Source organism: Callospermophilus lateralis, chromosome 1 (assembly GCF_048772815.1).
Source record: "Callospermophilus lateralis isolate mCalLat2 chromosome 1, mCalLat2.hap1, whole genome shotgun sequence".
In the NCBI taxonomy this organism is placed as follows: Eukaryota; Metazoa; Chordata; class Mammalia; order Rodentia; family Sciuridae; genus Callospermophilus; species Callospermophilus lateralis.
In genome coordinates this window covers 210,638,005-210,664,595 of record NC_135305.1, presented here as the reverse complement: position 1 = coordinate 210,664,595, position 26,591 = coordinate 210,638,005, and the positions used below count along the sequence as shown (strand labels likewise).

At 49.7% G+C, this 26,591-nt stretch overlaps 1 protein-coding gene across 1 annotated transcript; it reads left to right on the top strand.

Moving 5' to 3' along the window:
• Positions 1 to 394: 394 nt before the first annotated feature.
• Positions 395 to 19,594, top strand: Tmem38a (transmembrane protein 38A). The gene is made up of 6 exons (XM_076846574.2): positions 395 to 897; positions 11,779 to 11,935; positions 12,181 to 12,365; positions 15,193 to 15,280; positions 16,913 to 17,030; positions 18,195 to 19,594. The coding sequence occupies exons 1-6, from the start codon at positions 774 to 776 to the stop codon at positions 18,429 to 18,431; spliced, it is 909 nt and encodes a 302-aa protein (XP_076702689.1). The 5' UTR covers positions 395 to 773; the 3' UTR covers positions 18,432 to 19,594.
• The last annotated feature ends 6,997 nt before the right edge of the window (positions 19,595 to 26,591 follow it).

Here is a 26,591-nt window from a genome sequence, read left to right as displayed (position 1 = left end):
AGCTGCAGTTCTTTCCTCCTAGCTGGGTCCGGGCTTCTGGAAAAAGGAAGCTCCGGATGCCTGAGGAGCTGCCCGGAGGCGGGTTCTGTCACAGTGGGCTCCCCCGAAACGGAGCGCTCCAACTGACTGGACTCCAAAAGGGGGTCCTCTGGGCCCCGGGGGAGGCGGGGACTCTCATTCAGCCGGCACCGCCGGGGAGAGGGCCCCCGCTGGGCGGTCCACAGGGCAGGGGGTTCTGACTGGTGGGTCCCTTGGAGGATGAAAATCCTGACCGAACGGGTCCTGTGGGACTTGGGGGTTTCCCCTGGGTTCCACAGGGGACGGATGTCCTGGCTGAGGGGGCCTCTTGGGGAGCAGGGGTCATGAGTAGGGTCCTCAAACGACAGAGTCCTACGGGAAACAGTGTCCTAGCCGAGCCAGGCCCGCAGGGACGGGCGTGTCGCTTGGGTGGGCTCGGTGAGGGCCAGGTCCCCGAGTGGGCAGCCTCTCCCGGCCGACTCGCCCTCCATGGGGCTGGGCTCCCAGGCTGGCGAGGCCGGGGGTGGTCGTGATGACCCGAGGGATGGGGCACGGGACCCGGTCGTCCAACTCCGTGGGACTGGGCGGCCCGCCACCCGCCCCGGGGTGAACCGTCGCCCCTCCTCTCCCGCGGGGGACGGGCTGGGGGTGGCGCCTGGAGGGCCGGGGCGGGCCCAGCGGCGGGGGCGCAGTCGCCGGGCCGCGGGCGGCGGGACGGACAGGGCCGGGGGCCGCGGTGGCACCCGGCGCGCGCCATGGACCTGCTGTCGGCCCTGAGCCTGGGCGAGCTGGCGCTCAGCTTCTCGCGGGTGCCGCTCTTCCCAGTCTTTGATCTCAGCTATTTCATCGTCTCCATTCTCTACCTCAAGTATGAACCAGGTGAGCTCGGGCCGGGGGCTGCAGGGGCTGGCGTCGGAGGTCGGGGGACGGCGGTGAACTCTGGGGTCGCAGGAAAGGAAAAGCCCTGGATGATGAAGGCGGGAGTGGGTAGGACAGGACCCGGGACTGGATCGAGGGAGTAGGCGGATGCTGAGATCTGGGGGTTCTCCCACGCGGGTGCGGGCTGGGGAAGGAAGCCCCCGGGATGGTGGTGCTGGGGGAGGGGGAGCAGCTGGGGGTGCGAGGAAAGGAGAAGGAGGAGCGAGTTTGTTTAGAGGAGGGGGAACATCTGCGGGGGACGGGGAGAAATTGGGGGTCGTATTGGGGCAAGGCTGCATGAACTTGGGCAAGGGTCCTAGACAGACAGGGCTTGGCGCTGCTGGCAGGGTCAGACGTCCTCGCCGCTTGCTGCTGTGACCTCCCTTAATGCCCTTGGCACACGGAGTGGGAGCGGCTGCTTAGTGTCTATATAAGGCTGGCTGTGCTAGGGGCTGAGATCAGGTTCAGGGAAAGTGACACCGGGGGCCCCCTCCCCGATGCTTCTGTCAGGCACCCTCTCCTGCCTTCCCTTCTCCTTCGGTCGGGTGGTGCTGGATCTCTGAGCCCTGTGGGAATTTTTCCAGCCCTGACCTGGGATCCTTCCACCTATGGACCAGATCAGGCCTCGAGGCTGGGTGATTTGGGGTCAGCCTCCTCCCCAACTCCAGACCTTCTTGGGGGAATCGCAGGAGATCAATTCTGTTTCGATTTTTTAAGCTTTTTTTTTTTCTTTTCTTTTTTAATGAGGATGAACAACCCCCTTAGAATGTGTTCTACTTTTATATAAGGTTCAGGAAAGCAAATGTTTCTCATTCATCTGCTAGTACTTTAATTATTCTAATACACCAGCAAACTTAATGGACAAGAGAATTTATCTTTAGAAAAAAATCAATCACTGGAAACTTTGTGACCTTTTCTCCCAGTTAGATGTAAATTACCCCCATATCTTAGAATGGAAGTGTCTTTATTTTTTTTCAGGAGATAAAAATAGGTACTCACCTTTTCTAAAAAATAGAACTGAGAAGCAAAAAGGGGGAACAGTTAATTTCATGGTAGCCACCCTTCCAGAGCTCTCTTCTGTGCATTTGTACCCAGTGGTAGGCATAAATGCACAGTCTTACACAGACAGGATCACACTCTGTCAGGTAGCTCTGTTCTATTTTTGCCTATCCACATGCCAAAGCCTATTTCTTTAAAACCTCTTCTGGAAAGCAGTTACTTTGCAAAGCAAAATAAGCTTTTGTATTGTCCTAGTGTAATTGTGGGACTGTGTATTTCCTGCCTGGAGAATTCCTGGTGGCTCATGCCAGTTCCCTGGGCAATTTCAGAATTTAGCACACTTTGGAAAATCTAAAATGTGAGGAGGTAGGTACCTGGAGGGATGGATGTAGGACACAAGTGACTAGAGGAAGGAGGTCTCCAGTTAGCTGGGAGCCTGAAGAAAAGGTCTAGACATTTCTCCAAGAATCTCAGAATAAATCATTTGCTCTAGAATTCCCAGACTCTGAAGGTTCTAGAAGGTTGAGGAGTGATTCTCAACTCTGGCTGCACTTTAGATGCTGGGGGTGGGGGGGCGGCTTTTAAAGCTCCATCCCCATTCCAGACCAACTGAATCAGAATATCTGAATGCTTGGGTCCCAAGCTCCCATCCCCTAGCTCCCCTCCCCTAGTGACTTCTGGTGCCATCCAGGTGGAGGATACCTGCCCATTTCAACTCTTTTCATAAATGGGGAAATAGGAAATAGAGGGTAAGCTAATTTAAATTTGCAATCACACGGAGCTCTGTGGCTGGTAGTCTCAGGACTCAAACCCAGGTATGTTTAGACTCCAAGAATCAGTATGATTTTTTTCTTCCCTTAGAAAAACATGCTGGTTGATTTACACTGTTAGTCCCCCTCATTTGGGGCTGAGCCTCTATAATGTTTCTTCTCTGAATCCAGCTACAAAATTTGCATAGCGAGGTATGAAATGACAGTATGGGACCTCTTGTGCAGAAATGAAAAATTTCAACATGGTGACATCCAATCATTCAGTTTGGGGCCCTTCTGAGCTCAGGATCCCCAGAAACCAACCCTAGCTGAGAAAGCCCAGCCAGCTTGAAGGAAAAACCTCTTACATGGAAGTCAGTTCCACCTCTGGCACAGGTAGTAACTTGGCTACTTTACCTCTGTACTTCGTTTGTTCATCTGTGACATGGAATCATTAGTAAAATAATTCTGGACTCTCTTTCCTGGCTAATGTGAAGATCTGTTGAGAACTTTGTCAGTAGTTGGGTCCAAGGCATTTGTGAGAAGTGGTTATATTTATTTGGAAGCCTATGGAGAAATGTGTTATCTGGGTCAGACTATCTGGAGAATTCTGGGCCAAAATGAAGCTTATGGGTATGGTTCTCAATCTGTGTCTCCTGGGAGCTGGTTAGAAATGCAAAGTCCCAGGTTCCACCCAGACCTACTGAATCTGAGTCTGTATTTGAACAAGATCCCCAAGTGATCTGTAAGCATATTGAAGTTCAAGAAGGGATGAACTAAAAGAGGCAGGGCTTATTTAAACTAGAGCTTCCTAAGGGCAGGAGGTTGGAATCTGGCTCATTTCTGGAGCCCAAAAATGCACACAAGGGGAAGGGTTGGTAGGTGCTGTATGCACAAATGAATCAATGAGTGACAGTCCTGGCTACCTAAAGCCCTGATTTACCCAAAGAAAGTTTCAGAAAGTGATTCTCACACTTGGTTGCACATCAGACTCACCTGAGTAACTCAATCTTTCATCCAGGCAACCCCAATCTGTCTTTTAAATCAGAATCATCAGGGATGGCACCAATATCAGTGTAGTGACCTTTCAGTATCCACAGGGGATTGCTTCTTGACCCCTTCCCCACCATCATAGATACCCAAATCAAGGATGCTCAAGTCCCTTCTATAAAACGGTGCAGTATTTGCATAGAACTACACACATCCTCCCTAAGCTTTAAATCACCTCTAGATTACTTATAACCCCTAAAACAATGTAAATGCTGTGTGCACAGCTGTAATTCTGTATTGCTTAGGGAATCAGGACAAGGAAAAAAGTCTGGGCGTGGTCAATACAGGTGCAGTTTTTATTTCCTTGAGTATTTTCAGTCCAAGGTTAGTTGAATCTGCAGGTGTGAAATCCACAAAGACTGAGTGTATTTCTTGAGATTCCCCAGGTGAAAATCATTTCTCTACATGAGTTTCCAAGCCTCAGCACTAGACAGTTAGGATGTTGGCTGCCCTATGAGATATGTACAGCATTACCAGCCTCAACCCTCCAGATGCTAACAATACCCCCCTGCCCCCCCGTAATAATGACAACCAAAAATGCCACACATTGCCAGTGGGTGGAAGGGGCTCGAGGATGGTTAATGTAGACCAAATCTCAAACTCCAGTGCCCCTAGGGACAGGCAGGCTATACATAGGGAAGTAAGCCAGGTAAAGACCAGGGCCAGGTGAGAACCAGTCAGGAGCACCTCCACCTTGTTGAAGCTAGAACTGCCAGAGCTATTTTTTTTCCCCCAAGGGAAACTAGAAATGTAGACTTGTAGCTCCTTGTGTTTCTACAATGTTCCAGGCATTCTGTCCAAACATTTTCCCTCTTTTAAATAGATTTTATTTTTTCAGAGCAGTTTTAGGTCCACAACAGAATTAAGCTGAAAGTACGCAGTTTCATATGCTACCCCCCCACACCCTGTGCTCAGCCTCCCCCGTCACCAGTGTCCTTTGCCTGAGTGAAATGTTTGTTACCATCAGTGAATCAACAGTATTGTCACTAGCATCATCATCCACATCAACATCACCATCAACCAAAGTCTGTTTACATCAGGGTTCCTTTGTGTTGTGTGTGCTGTGGATTTCGATAGCTGTACAACACGGATCCACCATGGTAGTATCTTACAGAATCATTTGACTGCCCTAAAAAGTCTCTGTACTTGCCAGATGTGGTGGCGCAAGCCTGTAATCCCCACAGCTTGAGAGGCTGAGGAAGGAGGATCATGAGTTCAAAGCCAGTCTCAGCAAAAGTGAGGCACTATAACTCAGAGAGACCCTGTCTCAAAATAAAATGCAGAATAGGGCTGGGGATGTGGCTCAGTGGTCAAGTGCCTCTGAGCTTAATCTCCAGTATCCCCCCTAAAAAATTCTCTGTACTTGACCTATTCATCCCTCCCTTCCCAGCAACCACTGATGTTGTTACTATCTATCTCTTTTTCTTTTGCAGAATGTCATTGAGGTGGACTCATATAGTAGGTGACCTTTTCAGACTGGCTTCTTTCACTCAACAGTATACATTCAGGGCCCATGTCCCTGTCTCTGCGTCTTGCTGGCACTCTGAACACTCTGCCACAGTGCGGATGAATACACCATTGTTTATCCCCTCACCTACCAAAGGTCATTCTTGGTTAGAGTTTGATTGTTTCTAAGACAGTGGTGGCTGGGGAGTCAAAGACAGCAGTTCATCGATTCCTGGTTTGAGACCTCTGGTTTGAACTTTAGGTTTTCTGAGGTTAAACTGATTTTCATCCTTCAACCTTGAGGCTGAGTCCATGATCTGCAGTTTAAGTGGAAGGAAACAGAGAACTGAGCTCAAAGGGTTAGGAGAACAGATCTTGTCGTAGAGTCACTGAAGACTCAGACAACACACCCCACGTTTTAGACTTCAAATTAAGTGGCAAGAACAGCAGTGCTGAGATGCACTGGGGACCCTTCGAGCACTGTGCTGCTCCCTACAAATGAGAGAGCGTGCCGCAGGTCCATTGCAGACTAGCACTAGAGGACCAAGGTATCTTCTTCCCTCATGAACCTGCCCCACTGTGGGACTGAGGTGTGGCTCAGTGGGAGAGTGCTTGCCTGGCATGTGTGAGGTAGGCCTGGGTTCCATCCCCAGCACAATTAAAAAAAAGAAAATAACACCCAGTGGAATTCTCACCCCCAAGTATTTTCCATTTCTGTTGAATTCCAAGATTACATAATTCCAGTGCATCATTGCTAAGCACTAAGCAATTTCTTTTGACCCTCTCAGTCACCCTTTGGGATGACTGATAACACAGGGGTGGCCCATCTTGGCTAGGTTTGCCTGAGTCAAGCTCCACAAGTCCAGTGTCCCAGGAGACCCCCTGATCTTAAGCAAAGCGTGATGGTTGGTCTCCGTCTTCATTACACACAGGAGCAGAGGGAGTCCTGGAGAGACACGAGGCCAGCCTGAGCTTAGTCAGTGAGAGGGCAGTGCATTCACAGCATTCGAATTCGAAACCCAGATTCTCCAGGTTCCTGGTACTGCCCCCAAACCCAGCAAGAGGAACCAAGGACTTGGTCAAAGGACTGTGCCTGGGCTTTGGAGCCAGGGGGACAGTTTCTGAGCCATCACCTTGAAGCAGGCTGTCTCCTGAAACTCATCCTGTCCTTCCAAGGTTGCTGGAGGGGTCAGTGATGGTAGTGCCACCTCAGGGAGGGGTATGTGCTCGTCCTGGTCTTTGGACAGTAGGACAAACTGAGACTGGGGAGTAGGGGTGGGGGACAGTTACTTGCCCCAGGCCACACCAGAGTGAATGCTGGAGCCAGAACCTGGGCCTGTGACTGTTCAGGGCACACTTGTGGGACAAACCCACGAGGCTGCCTGTCAGAGTGTTGCTTACGGAACCCAGGCCCTCAGCCCCCACCCCCAGCTTGGGCCCTGGGAGGATCCCAAAGGACACAAAGACCCTGGAAAGAATTCAAACCCTGGGGGTTATTTTTAGATGCAGAAGTATCCATTTCTGCAAAACATGGGTGCCTCACCTGACCTGGCTCAGGAAGGACCCACCAGCTGCTCCAGGGGATCAACTCTCAGAGAAGGCTGTGATTCAAATAGACTGCCAGGATGGGAGAGGAGAGCACTTGGCCTCGTATCCAGGACTTGGTTAATGTTGAGATTTAGGACAACACTGGGGGCAGGGAGAAGATGCAGTCTGGGCTCGTAACCCCAGGATGAGATGAGAAGATGGGATATTTTATCCCAGCCCTCATCTGGAGTTAGGCCATGATGGGATTAGGGTTCCCATCTGACAATAAGACTCAGAGAGAAGAAATTATTCCTTCAGGGTCATGTGGTTAGTTGGTGGGAATAATAGGAGAGTGTATTGATCACTTACTCTAGCTACTTGGGCATGGGTGAGGATCATAAAATGTAGTCTGTGGAAGAGAGGGACCCACAGATTCTACATATTCCCTCTGGAACATTACACAGCAGTGAAAATGAATATTACCTGTGCTAAGTAAAAGAAGCCACATGTGTTTTCTGATCCCATCTATATGAAATGCAAATCAGCCCCCTCTACTTCTGGGTTCAGTGTCCGAGGATTCAACCAACCATGGATCAAAGCCAATGGAAAAAAGCTGCATCCAGACTGAACACAAACAGACCTCATTTCTAGTCATTATTCTTAAACATACAGTATAAAATTTACTAACGTGGCATTTACATTGCATGAGGTATTTAAGTCACCTAGAGGTGATGTACAGTGTATGGGAGGGCGGGAGGGGGTGACAGCATAGTGCCTCGTGGCAGGATGACATGGTGGAGGAAGCTGCTCACTTCTTGGAGACCAGAAAGCAAGGAGAGACAGGAAGGGTCCAGGGTCCCAGTATCTCCTTCAAGGGCACCACACAGTGACCTAACTTCCTCCTACTATGCTGTCCCTCTTAAAGTCTCCGCCACCTCCCAACATGCCACAGGTTGCTGATCAAGTCTTTAGCATATAGGCCTTTGGGGGACATTAAGATCCAAACCCTAGCCATGGAGCACAGAATGCCTGGCCTCTGATGTGCTCAGTGTCACCCAGCTGCCTCCAGGGTGGTCATGCCCACGATGTCCCCACCTGTTTCTGCATGAGAATCTCATGCATTGGAGGATATTTCATCTCTGTGATGTTGACCAAGCTGTAAAGAAGGTAGCTCCTTCTAGACAGTAGAACTCTGTGTTTCTCCATAAAAGGATGGACAGGGGAGATTATTGTCCTCATAACAATCTTAAAACGTAACCCAAGGTGCCCAGAACAAGATGTCTCTTCATTTGCTTGAATATAAACTGTACTGGGGCTGGGAGTATGGCAAGAGAGAGAGCTCTGGAATGTCAATTCCGTGAAGGCAGGGACCTAATCTATCTCGCTCATCACTGTCACGTCAGGATACAGCAGGGTGCACCTTCACGGGAATTCCCTTCACTTGCAGCTGTTTATTGGATAACTTCGAGACCTCAGGCATCATTCACTTGCTGAACGTATCCTAGTCTGCTTGGGCTGCTGTAACGAAATACCATTGACAGGGTGGCTTGTAAACCACAGAAACTTGCTCCTCACCGGGCTGGAGGCTGGGAGTCCAAGGTTGGGGTCCAGCACAGTGGGGCTCTTGCAAGGGTCTTCTTCCAGTTTGCAGACTGCTGACTCGTGTAACCTCTCATGGTGCAGAGAGAACCGCCAGCCCCCTCAGGACTCCTAAAGGGCTCTAACCCCACCCACGAGGAGCCCACCCTTCATGCCCCAGCCACCTCCAAGGCTCCTCCTCATAGCGCCATCACACTGGAGAAGGTAGGGTTTCCTCTGAGCTACATCCCCAGCCCTTTTTTATTTTTATTTTTGAGACAAGGTCTCAGATTTGCCCAGACTGACTTCAGACTTGGAATCCTCTGGCCTCATACTTCCAAGCAGCTGGGATTACAGGCACACACCATTTTACCCAGTTTGTCTGAATATTTCTTTTTATTAATAAGAGATTATGGGCTGGGGTTGTGGCTCAGTGGTAGAGCCCTCACCTAGCACATGTGAGGCGCTGGGTTCAATCCTCAGCACCACATAAAAATAAATAAACAAAATGAAGGCATAAAAAAATGTAAAAAAAAAAAAAAAGATCACGTATGTAACCTCATTGTCCTATGTCTATACTGAGGGAAGTTTTTATTTAAGCACAACCATTTTAAAGCTGTAGTTACTCTATTTTCCATTGCTATAACAAAATGCCTGAGCTGGGTACTGATAAGGAGAAGATTCTTTCATCACATGGTTTTGGAGGCTGAAGGTAGAAGATCAGGAGGCCTCATGGGTTCAGCCTCCGCTGAGGGTCTCTTAGCAAATGGCATGTGGAGAAGCTCTTCAAAAGGGAGAGATCACATGATGAGTAAGTAGAGACTCAGGAGTCAGTATCTCTCTTTTTTTCTTTGTAGTGTTGCGAATGGAATCATGTTATGCAAGCGGTCTAACACAGAGACATTTTTTACTGTTAATTATTTTGAAAAGGGTACCACTAAGTTGCCTAGGCTGGCCTTACCCTGGTTTGCAATCCTCCTGCCTCAGCCTCCCAAATAGCTGGGATTGCAGGTGTGTTGCCTCACCAACTCTTAAAAACACCACACTGGGGACCAGGGTTCCAAAACTTGAACCTTTGGCAGAGAAACCATGTCCAAAGCATAGCAAGGGGGCATCCTGGGTATCAGCTGTGGCTGAGGGAGCAGAGCAGCTGTGCCATACAACTTGGTCCAAAATCATTCTCTGCAAAATGAAACTAGTCAGGGAGGGAATCGAGATGATGAAATAAGTGGCTACACTGGGACTGCCTCAGGCATGGCAGCAGAGGACTGAGACAATATTAGCATAAAGATAGAACCTAACTAGTTATGAAGATCATGAAGACTTTAAATGGGTAGCACAAAGTGCAAGAATTTGATGAATAGCTATTATTCCTGTGTCTCTCGTGTGTTCTTGTGGACTTATTTTTAAAGGGTTAGACTCCCCCTTCTTTTTTTTAATATGTATTTATTTTAGTTGTAGGTGAACACAGTACCTTTATTTTTATTTTTATGTGGTGCTGAGGATTGAACGCAGGGCCTCACATGTGCCAGGCAAGCGCTCTACCACTGAGCCCCAGCCCCATAGACCCCCCCTTCTTAATGTGGAAATTGTGTATGTGTGTGTGTGTGTGTGTGGTGGGTATAATATGGAACTTTCAAGTGATTTTCATCTTGAAAGAGTTTATGACTCAATGAGAAGTTGCAAAAATGGCAAGAGAGTTTGCAAGAACCCTTTACCCAACTTCCTATAATGATAACATCTTACAGAACAACAGCTTGTTAGTAGCACCCGAAAATTGTCATTGGTACAGTACCGAAAGATCAACCTCAGATTCGAGCTGGCAGCTTTTGGTGTAGTTTTTTAAAAATAGTTTTTGAGATAGGATCTTACTGCCTTACCCAAGTTTGACCTCCTGCCTCCTGCTCCCAAGTGGCTGGAAGTACAGGACATGCCACCATGCCTGCACCGTCTCTCACATTCGTGTGTGTGTGTGTGTGTGTGTATGAGGTGTGTGCACACAATTTTATGCAGCTGTATTACATGTGGGTTTGAATAACCATATCAGAGTCAGAACACAGAGCGACTTCAGCACCGTCCTGTAAACAAACTCCCTCATGCTGCCTCCTCCCAAACCTAACCCCTGGTCTCTGTCACTCATCACGATGATTTTGTCACTAGAAGAATGTTATATAAATCCCATCACACAGCATTTCTGAGATCGCCAGGTTCTCGTTCCCCATGACGTCCTGGAGATATTTCCACATGGCGGAGGTGGGAAAGCCATGCTCATTGAGTAGGAGGCGTACTTTGAGTTGTGAATCTGGATCTTTCCCTGGGCTGTGTGTGGTGGCCCGCAGGAACCAATACCAGAGTGGGCCGTGTGGTGACGCGGGGGTGTGTGGTGGGTGAGGCGGGCTCATGGCATTTTCTGCTTGTATTTTCAGCCTACAGTGGGATTATCAGGACGTCACCCCATCATACGTCGAGGGGCATCTGCATTTGGAGTGTGCAGGCATCACCTTAGGGAGAAATCTGCACCTTTAGCTCACATTATCCCCAGGTCTCCTCCAGCCCTTCGCAACCACTAATCTGCTTTGTTATCTTTTTTTTTTTTTCTTTTTTGGTACCAGGGATTGAACTCAGGGGCACTCGACCACTGAGCCACATCCCCAGCCCTATTTTATATCAAGGTCTCACTGAGTTGCTTAGTGCCTCACTGTTGCTGAGGCTGGCTTTGAACCCACGTTCCTCCTGCTTCAGCCTCCCGAGCCGCTGGGATGACAGATGTGCATCTGTCAACATTGAATGAAATGCCAAGATCAACAGCAGGGTGGGATCCACAGCACAGGATTGCTGGGCTCAGCAGAGCCAGGAGGCCTCCCTGGAGGAGGAGTGTTTGTGCTTGTCTTTTTTTTTTTTTTTTTTTCCTGCTCTTAGGTTCTTGTTCCTCTGTTGCCACCCTCTGGAAATGGCCTCACCACCTGATTGCCCTGTGTTCCCTTGTTCTATAGTTCAGACCTCCAGGACTCCCCTAAGCACATGCCCTGTCTTTCCCTGTCGATCCCAACACCTGCTCTTGGCTGCCCTGCCCTGGCGGCTTGGCCCGAGTGACACAGGTGGGCGCTCCAGCTGTTGCCCTTTCTGCACCCCGCCCTCCTAGGGCCAAGCTGCGCTCTTTTCCCAGCAGAGGCACATTCCCAGGAAGAGGAAGCGCAGCTCACCCACAGAAACCCGGTCCTGCTTTTACTTTGCTTTATTTTTTCCATTTCATTTCCTGTATTTTACTATATCATCCTCACACTTTTCTGAGCAAGGTGGAAAGAGCCCCAGCTCAGCTCCGCAGACCTTCTGCGCAGCCTCCCTGAGCCCCACTGAAATTGGCTCACTGCTCGGCATGGGGTGGGTGCTGTAGGAAAGGCAGCCAGATGGGGACAGACTGACCTGAAGGCATAGGGTGAAGCATGCTAGGGGTGCTCTGGTGACAGAAGGAGTACATTCCTGTGCCTCGCAGGAGCGGTCGAGCTGTCCCGTCGCCACCCGGTGGCCTCCTGGCTGTGTGCCATGCTGCACTGTTTTGGGAGTTACATCCTGGCTGACCTGCTCCTCGGGGAGCCCTTGATTGACTACTTCAGCAACAACTCCAGTGTCCTGTTGGCCTCAGCTGTCTGGTAAGCCATCCAGGATGGGATGGGAGAGAGCAGGCAGGGGACAGAGATGACCCTGCACCAGGGAGGTGGGAAGCAGTAGGTCAGAGGAATCAGGACCCACTCACCCAACCTCTAGGGTGGCCCTGAACACACTGCCCTCCGTGCCCAGCCACCCTGAGCCTGGCAGTGGGAAAGAGGGTGTGGACACTTCTCCTGTGACCCCATGGCCCGCCCCTCCCCCAACACTAGACCTTCTCTCCCCAAAGGTACTTGATTTTCTTCTGCCCCCTGGACCTCTTCTACAAGTGTGTCTCCTTCCTGCCTGTGAAGCTCATCTTCGTGGCCATGAAGGAGGTGGTGAGAGTGCGCAAGATCGCGGTGGGCATCCACCACGCACATCACCACTACCACCACGGGTGGTTCGTCATGATTGCAACGGGGTGGGTCAAAGGTAAACAGGGTGACAAAGACAGTGAAGTAACACCCCAGTTGGCACAGCCATTGCTCCGGGCAGGAGTCCAAACCTCACCATGAACCAATACCCAGTCGATAGGTGTGTGGCCAATACCTAATCAATAGCCAATTCCTAGTCAATAGGAATCAGTGACAGCAAAAAAAGCAAGTGACCCTAGAGCAGGGTTTCTCAGCCTTGGCACTGCTGGCATTTGGGTAGCTTATTCTTTGTGGCAGGTCTGCACTGTGAACTATAGGAGTTTCAGCCACATCATGGCCTCTCCTACTATGTGCCAGTAGCACCTGTGCCCAGTGTGGGTGACCAACGATGTCCCAGACATTGCTAGTCACCTCCTCGAGAGCCATGTCACTCCAGATGAGCACCCTTTCTCCAGAGCTCTGACTAGGGGCCTTTGATCTTTGGGGACCACAGTCCTTTCTGTCAGCCCAGTAAAGTCTACAGACCCTTGTAATGTTTTTGTTGTTGTTGTTTATTTATTTATTCATTTATTTTTGATACTGCAGATGGAACTCGGGGCATTATGCTCTAGGCAAGCACTCTACCACTGGGCTACACTCCCAAGTCCGATGTTTTTGTTTTGTTTTGGTACCAGGGATTGAACTCAGGGACACTTAACCACTGAGGCACATCCTCAGCCCTTTTATTTATTTTATTTGGCCCTAAGTTGCTTAGGGCCTCACTAAGTTGCTGAGGCTGACTTTGAACTTTCGATCCTCCTGCCTCAACCTCCCAAGCTACAGATATTACAGGTGTGTGCCACCGTGTGTAGCCCATTGTATGCTTTTAAGTGCATAAAATAAAATATATAGGCTAACAAGGTAGCTCATTATTTTAAAATGCAGTTATCAAAATGATTTTTAAATATGACATCTCAATTTCATGCTTCTTTATTAATGCAGTAACCACAGACTTTCCACTAGCTACTTGGAACTATTGAACTTTTGAAGTGATTCTAAAACCATTTGCAGCAACTGGAATATGGAAAGAAAAAACATCCATGAATTTGGGTGGTGGCTGACAGCCTGGAGATGCTGCTGGGATCACTGCCTCCCTTCCCCATGGAAGGAAAGGCGGGTTTCAGTAGGAGGCTGTGAAATGAAGAGTCCTGTCCGGTGTCTTGGACTCCAGGTTAAGACTCCCGATGCAGGGCGGGTTTTGAATTGAGGCCTTTGTATGTCTTATCTCATTTGATCCTTAGGAGCCTCTTTTAGGAGAGAGCAGCCTCAGCCTCTTTTGCTGAGGAGGAAAATGAAATGACTTTCCCAGGGCCACACAGCTAAGAGGTACAGCTGGGTTTGGCTCCAGGTCCTGTGAACCCAGTGTCCGTGTTCTTAATTTTTTTGAAGTTCTGTCCCCCTCCACCATCTATACTAAAAGGCAAACCAAGATGAACTTTAAAAGAAAAAATGGGACTGAGGATGCAGCTCAGTGGTTGAGGCCTTGCCTAGCAAGCATAAGGCCCTGGGTTCAATCCCTAGTTCTGGAAAAAAAAAGGTTGCAGAGATAAAGAGTGACATTATTATAATGATAAAAGGGTCAATGTACTAGGAAGATACAATTATAAACACATGCCCTTAAAACAGCACCATAATATCTAAAGCAAAAACTGACAAAACTAAGAGAGAGACAGCTTAACATTAGTAACTGGAGAGGTAAACCAAGGAATAATAGGAATTTAAGGAAAAAAGACGTGAATGTGCAAAAAGTCTCTGGCCACTTTATCCCGTTTCCTGCCTGTAAAGAGACGGTGTACAGGGACTGGGCTGGGGCTCAGTGGTAGAGCACTCGCCTAGCATATGTGAGGCACTGGGTTCCATCCCCAGCACCACATTAAAAAAAATAAAATAAAGGTATTGTATCCATCTACAACTAAATTTTATATATATAAAAAATATATATTTTTTGTATATATAATATAAATATATAAATATATATATATATTTATATATATATACATATATATATATATATATATATATTTTTTTTTTTTTTTTTTAAAAAGAGTCAGTGTACAGGGCCAGAATCACCCTCCATTCATTCAGTCCTGAGTGTCTCTGACATTTGACGTGGGGTCGTTTCTTGCTATGGGAGATGTCCTGTGCATGTAGGATATGGAGCAGCATCCCTGTCCCAATCCACTAGATGCCAGTAGCATCCCCTCCCAGTTGTGACAACCCAAAGTGTCTCTAGACGTTGTCAGATGCCTTCTTGAGGGCAGGATCGCCCAGATGAGAACCTCTGGTCCAGTGGTATGTATCAGGTGCCCCCTTTGACACTCTGGTTCCTGGGGTGAGTGTGTAAGCCTCCTTAGCCAATCCGGCTAGTGAGAGGATTTTTTTTCAGTAATGTAACCCTTGCGTCTCCACGTGAGTCTCCTTATTCTCACCCCAGGAAACCGCTACAGAGCAGATCCCCAGGGTCACGGCAGGTCTAACAGAGGTGGGGAGACTTGGGAACAGTTGAGAACTCGGAGCCTTGAGGAAGAGAGAGGTCAGGGCTAGAAGCGGGGGTTCCAGAAGCTTCATGCACAGGAGTCAGGTTGAGAAGGCCTAAGACCACCTTGGTGGCATGGGGGCTGGGGGTGGGGGCGCTGATTCCTTCACGTGGTTTTGCTGGAATGTGCTGCGCAAATCTTTGCAAGGCTCTGGCTCTCTGAGTCTGTTTTTCTACCTGCAACTGATGGTCAGGCCCACTGTCCCCTAATGAAGTGTCCAGCAGCAGACAGGTGGCTTCCTTGGGAATTTAGACAGGAAGAAAGGGAGATGTGGGATGGCTGGCTTGTTCACAGAGCCCTTCCCCGTAGGCTCTGGGGTCGCCCTCATGTCCAACTTGGAGCAGCTGCTCCGAGGAGTCTGGAAGCCGGAGACCAATGAGATCCTGCACATGTCCTTGTGAGTACCCCACGCCCGCCCCATCCGTCTATCTGTGTATACAGATGTCCCACTCTAGGTGGATACTGTTGATAACTTAGAGAAGCCTCAGCCCCTGACATTGCCTTTTGGAAGTTTCCAGAGGCTATGTCTGGGGGAACCCAGAGTGGGAGACATAGCTCTGCCTAGAGGGTGGGAGCAAGAAGGAGATGACCTTTGATTTGGGTTTTGAAGGGTGAGTAGGAGTTTTCTGGCTAAGAAGGAGCCTCTGGCCAGAGGCCAGCATCTCTACCAACTGTCAAGTCAGAAAAGAGCAGTGATATAACCAGGTCTCCAGGGTCAGGGTGTGTAGTGTGAGGGGGACAGAAGGATAGAGGGCTTGGATGGGAGTGAGGGGCAGAGTATGGGTGGGGGTACAGCTAGAGCCAAGGAGAGGGTGGTAAGCAGGACCAGACAGCAGCGTCCAGCATCCACGCATGATCCCATGGTACATTTGGCCTAATTTATGTTTAAAGGAAGTAAAACTATAGCCATAAAAATAAGACAAAACTAAAAGGCTCACTCACACACAGGCCAGTGAAAATCACCTCCCATTTCATACTATGAAAAATATGACTTTGCCCCCCCAAAGTTGCTTCCCACCCCGAGTTCGCCAACAGCAAAGTGGGGTCCCAGAGCCCTGTGCAGCTTGTTCCTGAGTAGGCAAGTGCCTTCCTCTCTCTCAGACTCTGTTTCTGCCTCATGAGCTGAGTCCTGGGTTCAGGGGGTTCCGTGGGGTCGCACATGTAAGCCACTTGGTCCTGGTCCCTGATGGTGCTTGGGAAATATCATCCAGTGTAGTGGCAGATGTTCATACTCTGCGGTGGAGAAAGGAAAGCTAAGAAGAGCTTGTGTTGTAGTCACATTTTCAGGGGCCAGTGGGTGAGCTGTTTGGGGATCCCTAAGAGTATCCTGAGTTTCATGGGTTTGCTAGAAGGTCTCACAGAACGCAGCGAAGCTGTTATATGCAGGGCCACAGTTATTACAGCAAGAGGGCATAGACACATCAGCAGAGGTAACAGCAGAGACCAGAAGATTCCAGATGGGAGTTTCCAGTTGTTCTCGCCCCATGGAGTCACGTGGACAAACTTAATTCTCTGAGCCAGTGTGTGACAACAGGCATGGTGTACTGCCAACCAGGGAAGCTCCCCTGAGCCTTGAGGTCCCCGATTTTTATTGGGGCTCAGTCATGTAGGAACTGCCTGCTGATGGCCTTAGTCTCCACTCCTCCCTCCAGAGGTTGAGCAGATACCACGCAGCCCAAGACGCCCACCTGGAATTGTATTGTCACCGTCTGATATGACCCAAGGCAAAAAAAAAAAAAAATACCCACAAACAACAACAAAAAAACCCGACATGCTTCCCTCCACACAAGAAAAAGAAAACCAAGGTGCTCTGAGCATCCAGAGTTTCAAGGGCTTAGAGGGCATCTCCCAGGAGCTGAACAAAGACCAGATCTTTCCTCAGGCCAAGTTAACCCACCTGTACAGAGAGGGGCCCCTTGATCCCCACCACCCATGCATCGTCACACTCCAGGCTGGGGTGGGGGCGTCTGGGTACGACAAAGACCTTGGTCTTGCGGGTGCCTCCTGGTAACGGCAGCTGCCCCCCCAGCCCCACCAAGGCCAGCTTGTACGGAGCCATCCTGTTCACCCTCCAGCAGACCCGCTGGCTCCCGGTGTCCAAGGCCAGCCTCATCTTCATCTTCACCATGTTCATGGTGTCCTGTAAGGTAAGCCGTCCTCTGCCCGAGGCCTTCCTGCATTAACCAATGCTGCCCTGAACCTCCTGGGATATGGGAGGGACCCGGATATTCCCAGTCTATGTGGCCCAGAAAGGACCACTCAGGGAAGCCTGCCCATAGGTCAGTGGAAGGGGCTCTTCAAGGTGCAGTGTCCATTAGGTGGGGTTCCACCTGTTTGCAGTTCCAGGCCAAGGACAGGCCTTCCCAGGCAGAGGGTTCATCCTGGGCAAAGGCCGAGGGAGCTCTAGGCATGGAGAGTAGAGGCCCACAAAGCTGCGAAGGCACCATCCGGCCATCCAGAGCTGGCTGGACCAGGAATGATGCTGGTCTGTAGGATCATCCCGCCCAGGAGGGGTCTTCGGGGCCACACTGTCCTCTGTCCCAAGGAGATGGGTAACTCTGCAACTGTTTCCACAAAGCACGGAAGGCCTCAGCTCAGTGCTGTGTCTCCCCCTCAAAAGGAAGTGTCTCCCTGCCTCAGGGAGGAGCGGGGGAGGGAACAGGGCTGAGTCTGTTCCACCTGTTTGCAAGTCGACGCCAGGCCAAGTGTGTCAGTCCATTCAGACAGCTGGAGCAGGACACCAGAGACCACGGGGCTTTTCACAGACAGAATTGTGGTGCTCGGAATCTGGAGGCAAGAAGTCCAAGTTCAGGGTGCCAGCATGATTGAGGGCGGCTGAAGGTCCTCTTCCCAACTGCAGATGGCCGAAGTCTCAGTGTGTCCTCACGTGGTGGAAGGCCCGGGTCAGCTCGCTGGCCCCTTTTATTAAGGCACTCATCCTCCACGTGAGTGTGTACTCTCATGGCCTAGGAACCTCCCAGAGGTCTCATCTCCTGATACCATGACCTTGGTGATGGGGGGGACACACTGAAACCTTGGCATCTCTTAGTGCCCATGTGTGGGGGGAACTCGTGCGGATGAGTGATCAACTGTCCCAGTATGCCCAGGACTGTCCAAGCTTGACCACCGGAGTTACGCATCACTCGGACACCGGGGTGGTCGATCACCCTCCTGGAGGTGCATGCAGCCTTAAGGCTGGGCCCTAACCTGACCTCATTGACCTTCTCTTTTCCCTCCTTTCTCTTCCTCTGGCTTTGCTTTCTGTTTTGGTCCCTCTCTGACTCTTGCTGTCCCCTGCCACCCCACCCCAGGTGTTCCTGACAGCCACTCACTCCCACAACTCCCCATTTGATGTCCTGGAGGGCTACATGTGCCCTGTGCTATTTGGAGCAGCCTGGGGAGGTGACCATCACCATGACAACCACGGTGCATCTCATGGCGGTTCCCATGGTGGCGGGCCAGGTGCCCAGCATTCCGTCCTGCCTGCCAAGTCCAAGGAGGAGCTGAGCGAGGGCTCCAGGAAGAAGAAGACCAAGAAGGCAGATTAGGGGGTGGCCCAGGGGACCCATGGGGCACCAGGGATAGGACCAGGCCCAGGACCCTCACAGCTGGGGGTCATCCTGAGCTTCTTGCCCGTCTCTGGGCCTTGATTTCCCCATCTGCAAATTGGGGCCATCAGCTCATCCTCCAGGGCTGAGGTGGGGATTAAATGAGATGACGATGGACTTTTATAGGAGTGGAGGGTCCCTCTCTCTCTGTGAGGCCCTCTGTTGAGTCACAGCTTTTTTAGGGGCACACAGAGTCCCGGTAGCAGCTCCAACTAAAAATCCTGGCATTTAATTCTTTGTTCTTTTTTGGTTTTGTTTTTCTTCTCTGAAATTGCATCTTGACTCAGAGAATTTCAAGCCATGTCAAGACTTATCCATTTGGTGGGCATTTCCTAAGTACCTGCTGTGAGCCAGGTGCTGTGATTTCAAAGTCTTCTTGCCCAGGCTCCTCAATGGTTAGACCTTCCATGCCCAGAACTTTCTGGCTCCTGCTGGGCATCCCTGGGTAAGTTCCTTCCCTCTCTGAGCTCAAGTTCCCCATCTGTAGAGTGGAGACCCCTGGCCCTCTGTACAGAAGGGCTTCTGTGAAGCAAGATGGAAAAGATCTATGAGCTCGTCAGCACCATGCAGTCAGGAGGGGAGATCAGGGCAGTTCTGAATCGTGGAAGGATCCAAGCAGCTATCTGTGGCTTTGGGTTGCCTCCAAACCAAAGACTGGCAGCCATCTGGGTGGGGGTCCCAAGATCCAGCTCTGTGAAGGAGCTCTAGGTGCTCACAGTTGGTCCCTGGAAGTGTCAGGCCTTCCTCATGCTGAAATCCGTCACCGTCGCTCACTCAGTCATTCAACAGGCTGATTCCTAGGCTGTTTGTGCTGCTGCCGGGCAGGCCAGGAACCCGTATGGGGTGAGCAGACTCCCTGGCCCAAGCCGAGGTCAGCAGACATCTGAGAGGGGTGGATAGGGTGGACATGTCCAGTCTCAGGTTGGGTTTGAGCCCAGATCAGGTTGGGGTCCCGAGTATCACCCATCTGTTGGGCAAGTGCCTTGTTCCAGTGATGCCCGGGAGTTGGGTGGGTCCTGAGGCTTCAAGCCCCCCAATTTCATCCCTTGCATGTCCGCCAAAGCTCGGCATGAGGGCCCGCCAATAAATCTGTTGTGAATGAACCCTCAGGCTTGTCTGGCTCATTCTTTGACCTTGAGATGCAGGAACATAGTGGGGCAGTCGGGGTGATGGATCTGTGGGCCGGCTTGATGGTGGTGCCGTGTCCACAGGTCTGTACAATTTAGGGCTTATCACTTACCTGCTTCATATGTACAGCTCACTGTATACCAGTTGCATAAATAAGGCTATTTTTTAAAACCCTCTAAGAGAAAAGCTCCATGAAAACTGGGCAGAAGGCTTGAACACCTGGGTGGTTTGGAAACGGTCTTTCCCCCAGAGGTTGACTGCTGGAGGTTTGATGCCAGGGTGGCAGGGGCAGAGTGGTGGTACCCGTAAGAGGTGGGGCCTGGTAGAAAATAAGGTCATTATGGGTGTCTCCCTTGAAGGGCTTGATGCTGGTCTTGCAGTGAGTTCCTGAGAGAGTAGATGGTTATAAAAAAAGCAGTAGCCAGATGCAGGGGCAGCGCCTGGAGCCCTAGTGCTGAGACAGAGGCAGGAGGATCACGTGAGCTCATAGGACCAGCCTGAGCAGCATAGCAAGACCCTGTGTCGGAAGAAAGAGAGAAAGAAAGGGCTTGTGAGGAACGGATCTTCCCATACTGCAGCCCTAGAGTGAGCCAGGGACACAGGCACCAAGCTCAGCCAGCGTGTGTTGAGTGAATCCACGTTAATCCTCACATTAAGGCTCGCATGCTGGCGTCCTCCCCCTTTGTAGTTGAAATCCCACCCTCAGTGTGATAGTATTTGGAGGTAGGACCTTTGGGAGGTGACGAGGGTGGCATGCCACAGTGGGATTAAGTTTTCTGTAAAAAGAGAGCAGGGCTCTCTCTGCCCTGTGCTCAGTGTGGACACAGCAAGGAGGCGGCCATCTGCAAACCAGGAAGCCAGCCCTCGCCAGGCACAGGTCTGTTGTCTTGAGACAGTTGTACCTGATCATCGCAGCATTATTCAGAGTCACCAAAGTGGGGAGGGTAAGCGGGTATCCAGAAATCCCTTGGCACAAGGTGAGGATGAGGGTTGGGATTGCAACTGGAGCTGGCTTTGACTCAGGTGGCAGTTTGCGGAATGGGCTCTCTGTCTCCAGTGGGAATATTCTGGGATCTCATTCTCTGGGAGAACATATTGTACTGCAGTAGCCTCCCAGCCTATCCTGGGAAGGGGGCCTGCAGGCCACTGGCCGACCAGGGCTGACTGGCAGGAGAGGCTGGCCAACCTCACGGAGGTGTGAGAACTCTGCAGGCAGGATCTCAAGATGGGGCTAATTTTAGCTGCAGGAGTCACTCTCAGTGGCCTCCTTGGTCTTGCATTGAGAGAAAGGTTCTTTTCATCCTTAAAAAAAAAAAAAAAATTGTGACAAGCCCAGCGAGTTGGCTCATGCCTGCAATCCCAGCAATTTGGGAGGGTAGCACAGGAGTGTCACGATCGAAGCGGGCCTCAGCAATTTAATGAAGCCCTGAGCAGCTTAGCGAGACCCTGTCTCAAAAGAAAAAATAACAAGGACTGGGGGTGTGGACCAGTGGTTAAGTGCCCCTGGGCCCAATCCCTGGTACCCCCCTCCAAAAAAAATGTGACAAAATGAGCCCGGGAATGTGGCTCAGCGGCAGAGCCCTTGACTAGCATGCAGGTTCTGGGTTCCATCTCCATCACCACACACAAAAACAAGAGAGGTGAAGTGCGTAGCGTAGAATCTACCTCCTGTTGTCAACGGCTGCTGTCACTACTGTCCATCTCCAGAACTTGTTTTTTGTGAGCCGGGGACGAAGCCTGGAGCCTCTTGCAGGAAGGCAAGTCAGTACCACTGAGCTATCTCCATCCCTCCAGCAATCTTTTCATCCTGCAAAACTGAAGCCCCGCACCCCTTAAACACTAATTTTTCTGTTCTCCCCTCCCTCGGCCCCAGGCACCCACCATTCTACTTCCTGTGTCTATGGGTATGATGACTTGATGTCTCCAGGGACCCCCTATGAGTCAAAGCAGAAGTGTACACCTCTTATGCTTATCTGGCTTATCTCCCTTAGCAGAGTGCCCTCAAGTTTCCTTTCTATTGTAGCATGGGTCAGCTCCTTCCTTTTGAAGGCTGAATAATATTCCATTATGTAGAGGGACCATGTTTCTTTGTCCATTGCTTTTCCACTGATAGATGCTTGGGTAGCCTCTATGCTTTAGCTATCTATTATGAATGGTGCTACAATGAACTTGGTTGGTGCAGCTTTCTGTACACTTATGTACTGTTCACTTATTGTACACTGTATGCCTAAAAGGCATAGCCTTCTTTTAACATTTTTACTTTTTATTATTTTTAGTATTTATATTTTAGTTGTAGGTAGACACAATATCTTTATTTCATTTTTATATGGTGCTGAGGATTGAACCCAGTGCCTCACATGTGCTAGGTCATTGAGTGCTCTATCATTAAGCCATAAGCCATAACCCCAGGACCTATTTTATTATTTTTACTTTAAAAAATATTTTTAGAACCATGGATTGAACCCAGGAGTGCTTTATAACTGAGCCACATCCCCAACCCTTTTTATTTATTTATTTATTATTTTGAGACAGAGTCTTGCTAAGTTGCTTAGGATCTCACTAAGTTGCTAAGGCTGGTTTTGAACTCAAAATCCTCCTGCCTCAGCCTCCAAAGCCACTGGGATTATAGGCATGCGCCACCATGCCTGGCTTTAAAACTTTTTATTAAACACTAAGACACAAACACAGGGCTGGGGATGTGGCTCAAGTGGTAATGCTCTCACCTGGCATGTGTGGGGCGCTGGGTTCAATCCTCAGCTCCATATAAAAAATAAAATAGATGTTGTGTCCACCGAAAACTGAAAAGTAAAAATTTAAAAATTCTCTCTCTCTCTCTCTTTCTTTCTTAAAAAAAAAAAAAAAAAAAAAAAAAAAAAGACACAAACACACACATGAGCCTAGGACGATACAGGGCCAGGATCCACACTGCCCCACCTCCCCTACCCCACCTGCTGTCACCACAGGTCTTGGTGGGGGCAATACACGTGGAGCCGTATTCCCTCGTGCCTTTGGAGTCCCTCTGGAGGGGCCTGCCTGAGGCTGCCTTACATTACACTTTTTTTTTTTTTTAATAAATAGGAGAACACTTCAAAATAAAATAAAATATAGTGCAGTAAATATACAAACCAGTAACATCGTTGTTTACTATCATTAGCAAGTATGCTGCGCTGTGCGTAATTGTATGTTATGCTTTTGCAAGTCTGCAGCCCGGTAGGCTTGGTCACACCTGAGTCACCACAAGTGTGAGGAATGAGGAACAGCAGCCAGAGGTCACCAGGCAGTGGGAGTATCTCGGCTCCATTGTAACCTATGTCATGGCTCTCTGTAGACCTGTGGCCCACTGTGGACAGGAGTGCCGTTACTTGGAACATGGGGCAATTATATTTGTTAGAAGCAGATCGCAGGTCGCTACACCTAAGGGAAAGAATTATGCAGAGGTGAGAATGGGGCCCAGGGACCCACGGCAGCCAGCTTAGCTGCAGCCTACCATGACTTGTGAGCGAATCCAAGCCATGACTGCACCTGGAAAGTTCTACTGAGCCCTCCCAACACGCCAAGCTCATAAGCAGGTCTTTTACATATGCCTTGTGTTCCAGTGGGTCTATGTCCCTCGTTCACAGAAGACAAGAACGAGTTCAGCGGTGAAGTCAGTCGGCACGGGTCAGATGTTGCTGACAGTGGGGCAGAATGACGTCCAGGCCCATCTGATTCCAGTTCTAAAGCCCAGCTTCTTCCTTTACCCTCACTTCTCCGTGAACAACGAGTTGAGCATCATCTCTGATGCTGAGCCGACGTTCTTTTCCATCCACTGCGTTGTTCCCAGGCTGCCTTCCAGCAGTCACCACAGACGTGGGCAGTTCTCAATGTGTTTACCTTGTGCTTTCTGGTTAGCACCTGCCTCCAGGCACCTGGGAAAAGTCCCAGGCCAATTAGTGGAGGAAATGAACATCTAATGGAGCCCATGGAAGCCAGCAGAGAGGTCAAAGTCAAGTCACAAAGATAGGATGCTGGCAGGCCTGAGCATGAGTTCTGGTTTTGCTACTAACTGACTGTGAGCCTGGGTGAACCCCTCCTGGGCGAATGAAAACGTTGGGTTAGGTGAAGGGAAGGTAAACATGGGCCATATCTGGCCGCCAGGGCTGGGGATGTGGCTCAGTGGTGGAGGCCTGCCTGGCATGCACAAGGCACTGGGCTCCATCCCCAGCACTGGAAAAAAAAAAATCTGGCCCCTCATCTGTGTTTTTAAATAAAGTTTTATGGGTATACAGCCATGATCATTTGTTTACACGTTGTCTAAACCTGGTCTTTATGCTTACAACAGCAGGGTTGAGTCATTTGAGTCATTTCTATAGACCAAATGACCTGCACAACTGAAAATATGGACCGACTTTTTGAAAACACCCGCAACAACAACGACAAAAAAACTTGACAACTCCTGGACCGGATGGTTTCTCCCCCTCAAGCTGGGAATGGAACCCAGAACCTTAACCATCTTAGCACTCCACCACTGAGCTGCCTCCCCGGCCCCACTGGATGATTTTTAAGATTCTTTCTGACTAAAAACTTGATGATCCGTGGAAGAATGAACAGTGCTATTAACCAGGCAAAACCCAGGGAGCAGTTTGAAACTATATTGTGCAGATGGGCACCTCGTCCTGCCTCAAGTGACCAGTGACTCTGCGATAAAAACAGATCACCGTCAGTTGGTGCTGCTGGGATGGTTGATTTTATGTGTTAATTTTTTCGAAGGCATTTTTTTTAGTTGTTGATAGACCTTTATTTATTTATATGTGATGCTGAGAATCGAACCCAGTGCCTCACACATTCCAGGCAAGTGCGCTACTGCTGAGCCCCAGCCCCAGCCCCATATGTGTTGATTTAACTGAGACGCCCGGTTAGCTAGTAAGCCTTATTTCCAAGGGTGTCTGGGAGGGTGTCTGGGAAAGAGTAGCATTTCAGTCAGTACCTGCATAAGGAAGAGCCCCCCCTGGTGAGTGCATTCCTCAGTCCTGTGAAGGCCTGTGTTACGGTTTGGTCTTGGCTGTCTCCCCAGAGCTCACATGTTGAAGTCTTGGTCCCCAGAGCAGCAGTGATCAGAGGTGGGACCTTTGCGGGGTGAGCAGGTCCTCCGACCTCACGATGGAGTAGCCATTGCCGGGTTCAGAACTTAGTGGACTATGGGGGTGGGGGATAGTTGGGGTAGCTTCAAGGGCCCCCTCCCCTCTCCCCTCTCTCTCTGCTTCCCAGTTGCCTTAGGAGAGAAGCTCTGCTCTCCCATGAGCCCCCTGTCATGGAGTTCTGCCTCAACACAGGCCTAAAAGCAACGGAGTCAGCCCCCCATGGACAGAATCCTCTGAAAATACAAGCCCAAATAAACATTTCCTCCTTTAAGTTGTTTTTCTCAGGTATTTTGATACAGTGATGGAAAGCTAACTAATACAGTCCCTAAATACAACCAAACAGTGGAGGCAGGGGTATTCACTCTTGCACTTTATGCTGGAATATCCACTTTCTTCTGTCTTTGGACATTGATGCTCCTGGTTTTGAGACCTTCAGACTCAGACTTGAATTCTACCAGCAGCTCCCAGTGGTCCTCAGAACTGTAGGTATGGTCTGAACTGCAATCCTGGATTTCCTGGGCTCCACGTTGAATACAGCAGATCATGTTGCCATAATTGCATGAGCCAATTTCTTCTAAGAATTCTCTTTCTAGGGGCTGGGATTGTGGCTCAGTGGTGGAGCGCTTGCCTAGCACATGTGAGGCCCTGGATTCCATCGACAGCACCACATAAAAAGAAAAAATAAACAAATAAAATAAATTTATTAAAAAAAGAATTCTCTTTCTAGGTATCTGCATCTGTGTTTATCCTATTGATCCTCTTTCTCTGAGAACCTAATACAGACTGCTTGAACAAATTACTATAGACCAAGTGGCTTAAAGAACAAACATTTGTTGCTCATAGTTCTGGATTCTGAGAAGTCCAAGATCAAGGTGTAGGCAGATCCAGGACTGGAGAGGGCTTCCAAATTGCCCCCAAAATGAAGCTGTTTGAAAGCTATAATTCTTGCTGTGTCCCCCCAGGATAGAGAACAGAAAGAGAAATCCCAGATCTGATCTTTTTATAAAGATGTGTGTGTGTGAGTGTGAGTGTGTGTGTGTGTGAGTGTGTGTGTGAGTGTGTGTGTGAGTGTGAGTGTGTGAGTGTGTGTGAGTGTGTGTGAGTGTGAGTGTGTGAGTGTGAGTGTGTGTGTGAGTGTGTGTGTGAGTGTGAGTGTGTGTGTGAGTGTGAGTGTGTGTGAGTGTGTGTGTGTGAGTGTGAGTGTGTGTGTGTGTGAGTGTGAGTGTGAGTGTGTGTGCGTGTGTGTATGCAGTACCAGGCCTTGCCATTGCTAGGCAGGCACTCTGGGCTGTCTCCTCAGTCCTTCTAGAGACTGAACCCCAGGTGCTCTACCACTGAGCCCCATCCCCAGCCATTTTTATTTTTTATTTAGATACAGGGTCTCACTGAGTTGCTTAGGGCCTCGCTAAATCGCTGAGGCTGACTTTGAACTCACAATCCTCCCGAGCTGCTGGGATTTCAGGTGTGCGCCGCCACGCCTGGCCACAAAACTCTTCATCTCACCTTGGAAGCCCCACCGTCATGATTGTATTGAACCCTAATCACCTCTCAAAGGTCCCCGCTCCAACGACCATCACTCTGGGGCATTTCAATTTATGAAAGGAGGAGGACACAAACCTGCAACCCAAAATATCTGGGGAGTACCAGTTTATTCGGCAAACACTGCTGCAGTTTAGCTCATCCATGTTGGCCCAGGGGGCACTGAGTCCTGAAGACCCATTTCTTGCTCTTCAGAGGGAGTAAAATGACTGGGAGATCAAGGAGGGCTTCCTGGAGGAGAGGGATTTGTCTAGAGCCTCGAAATACACAGGAGGATTAGAAGATGTAGGGAAGAGTGTCCTGGATGGAGATC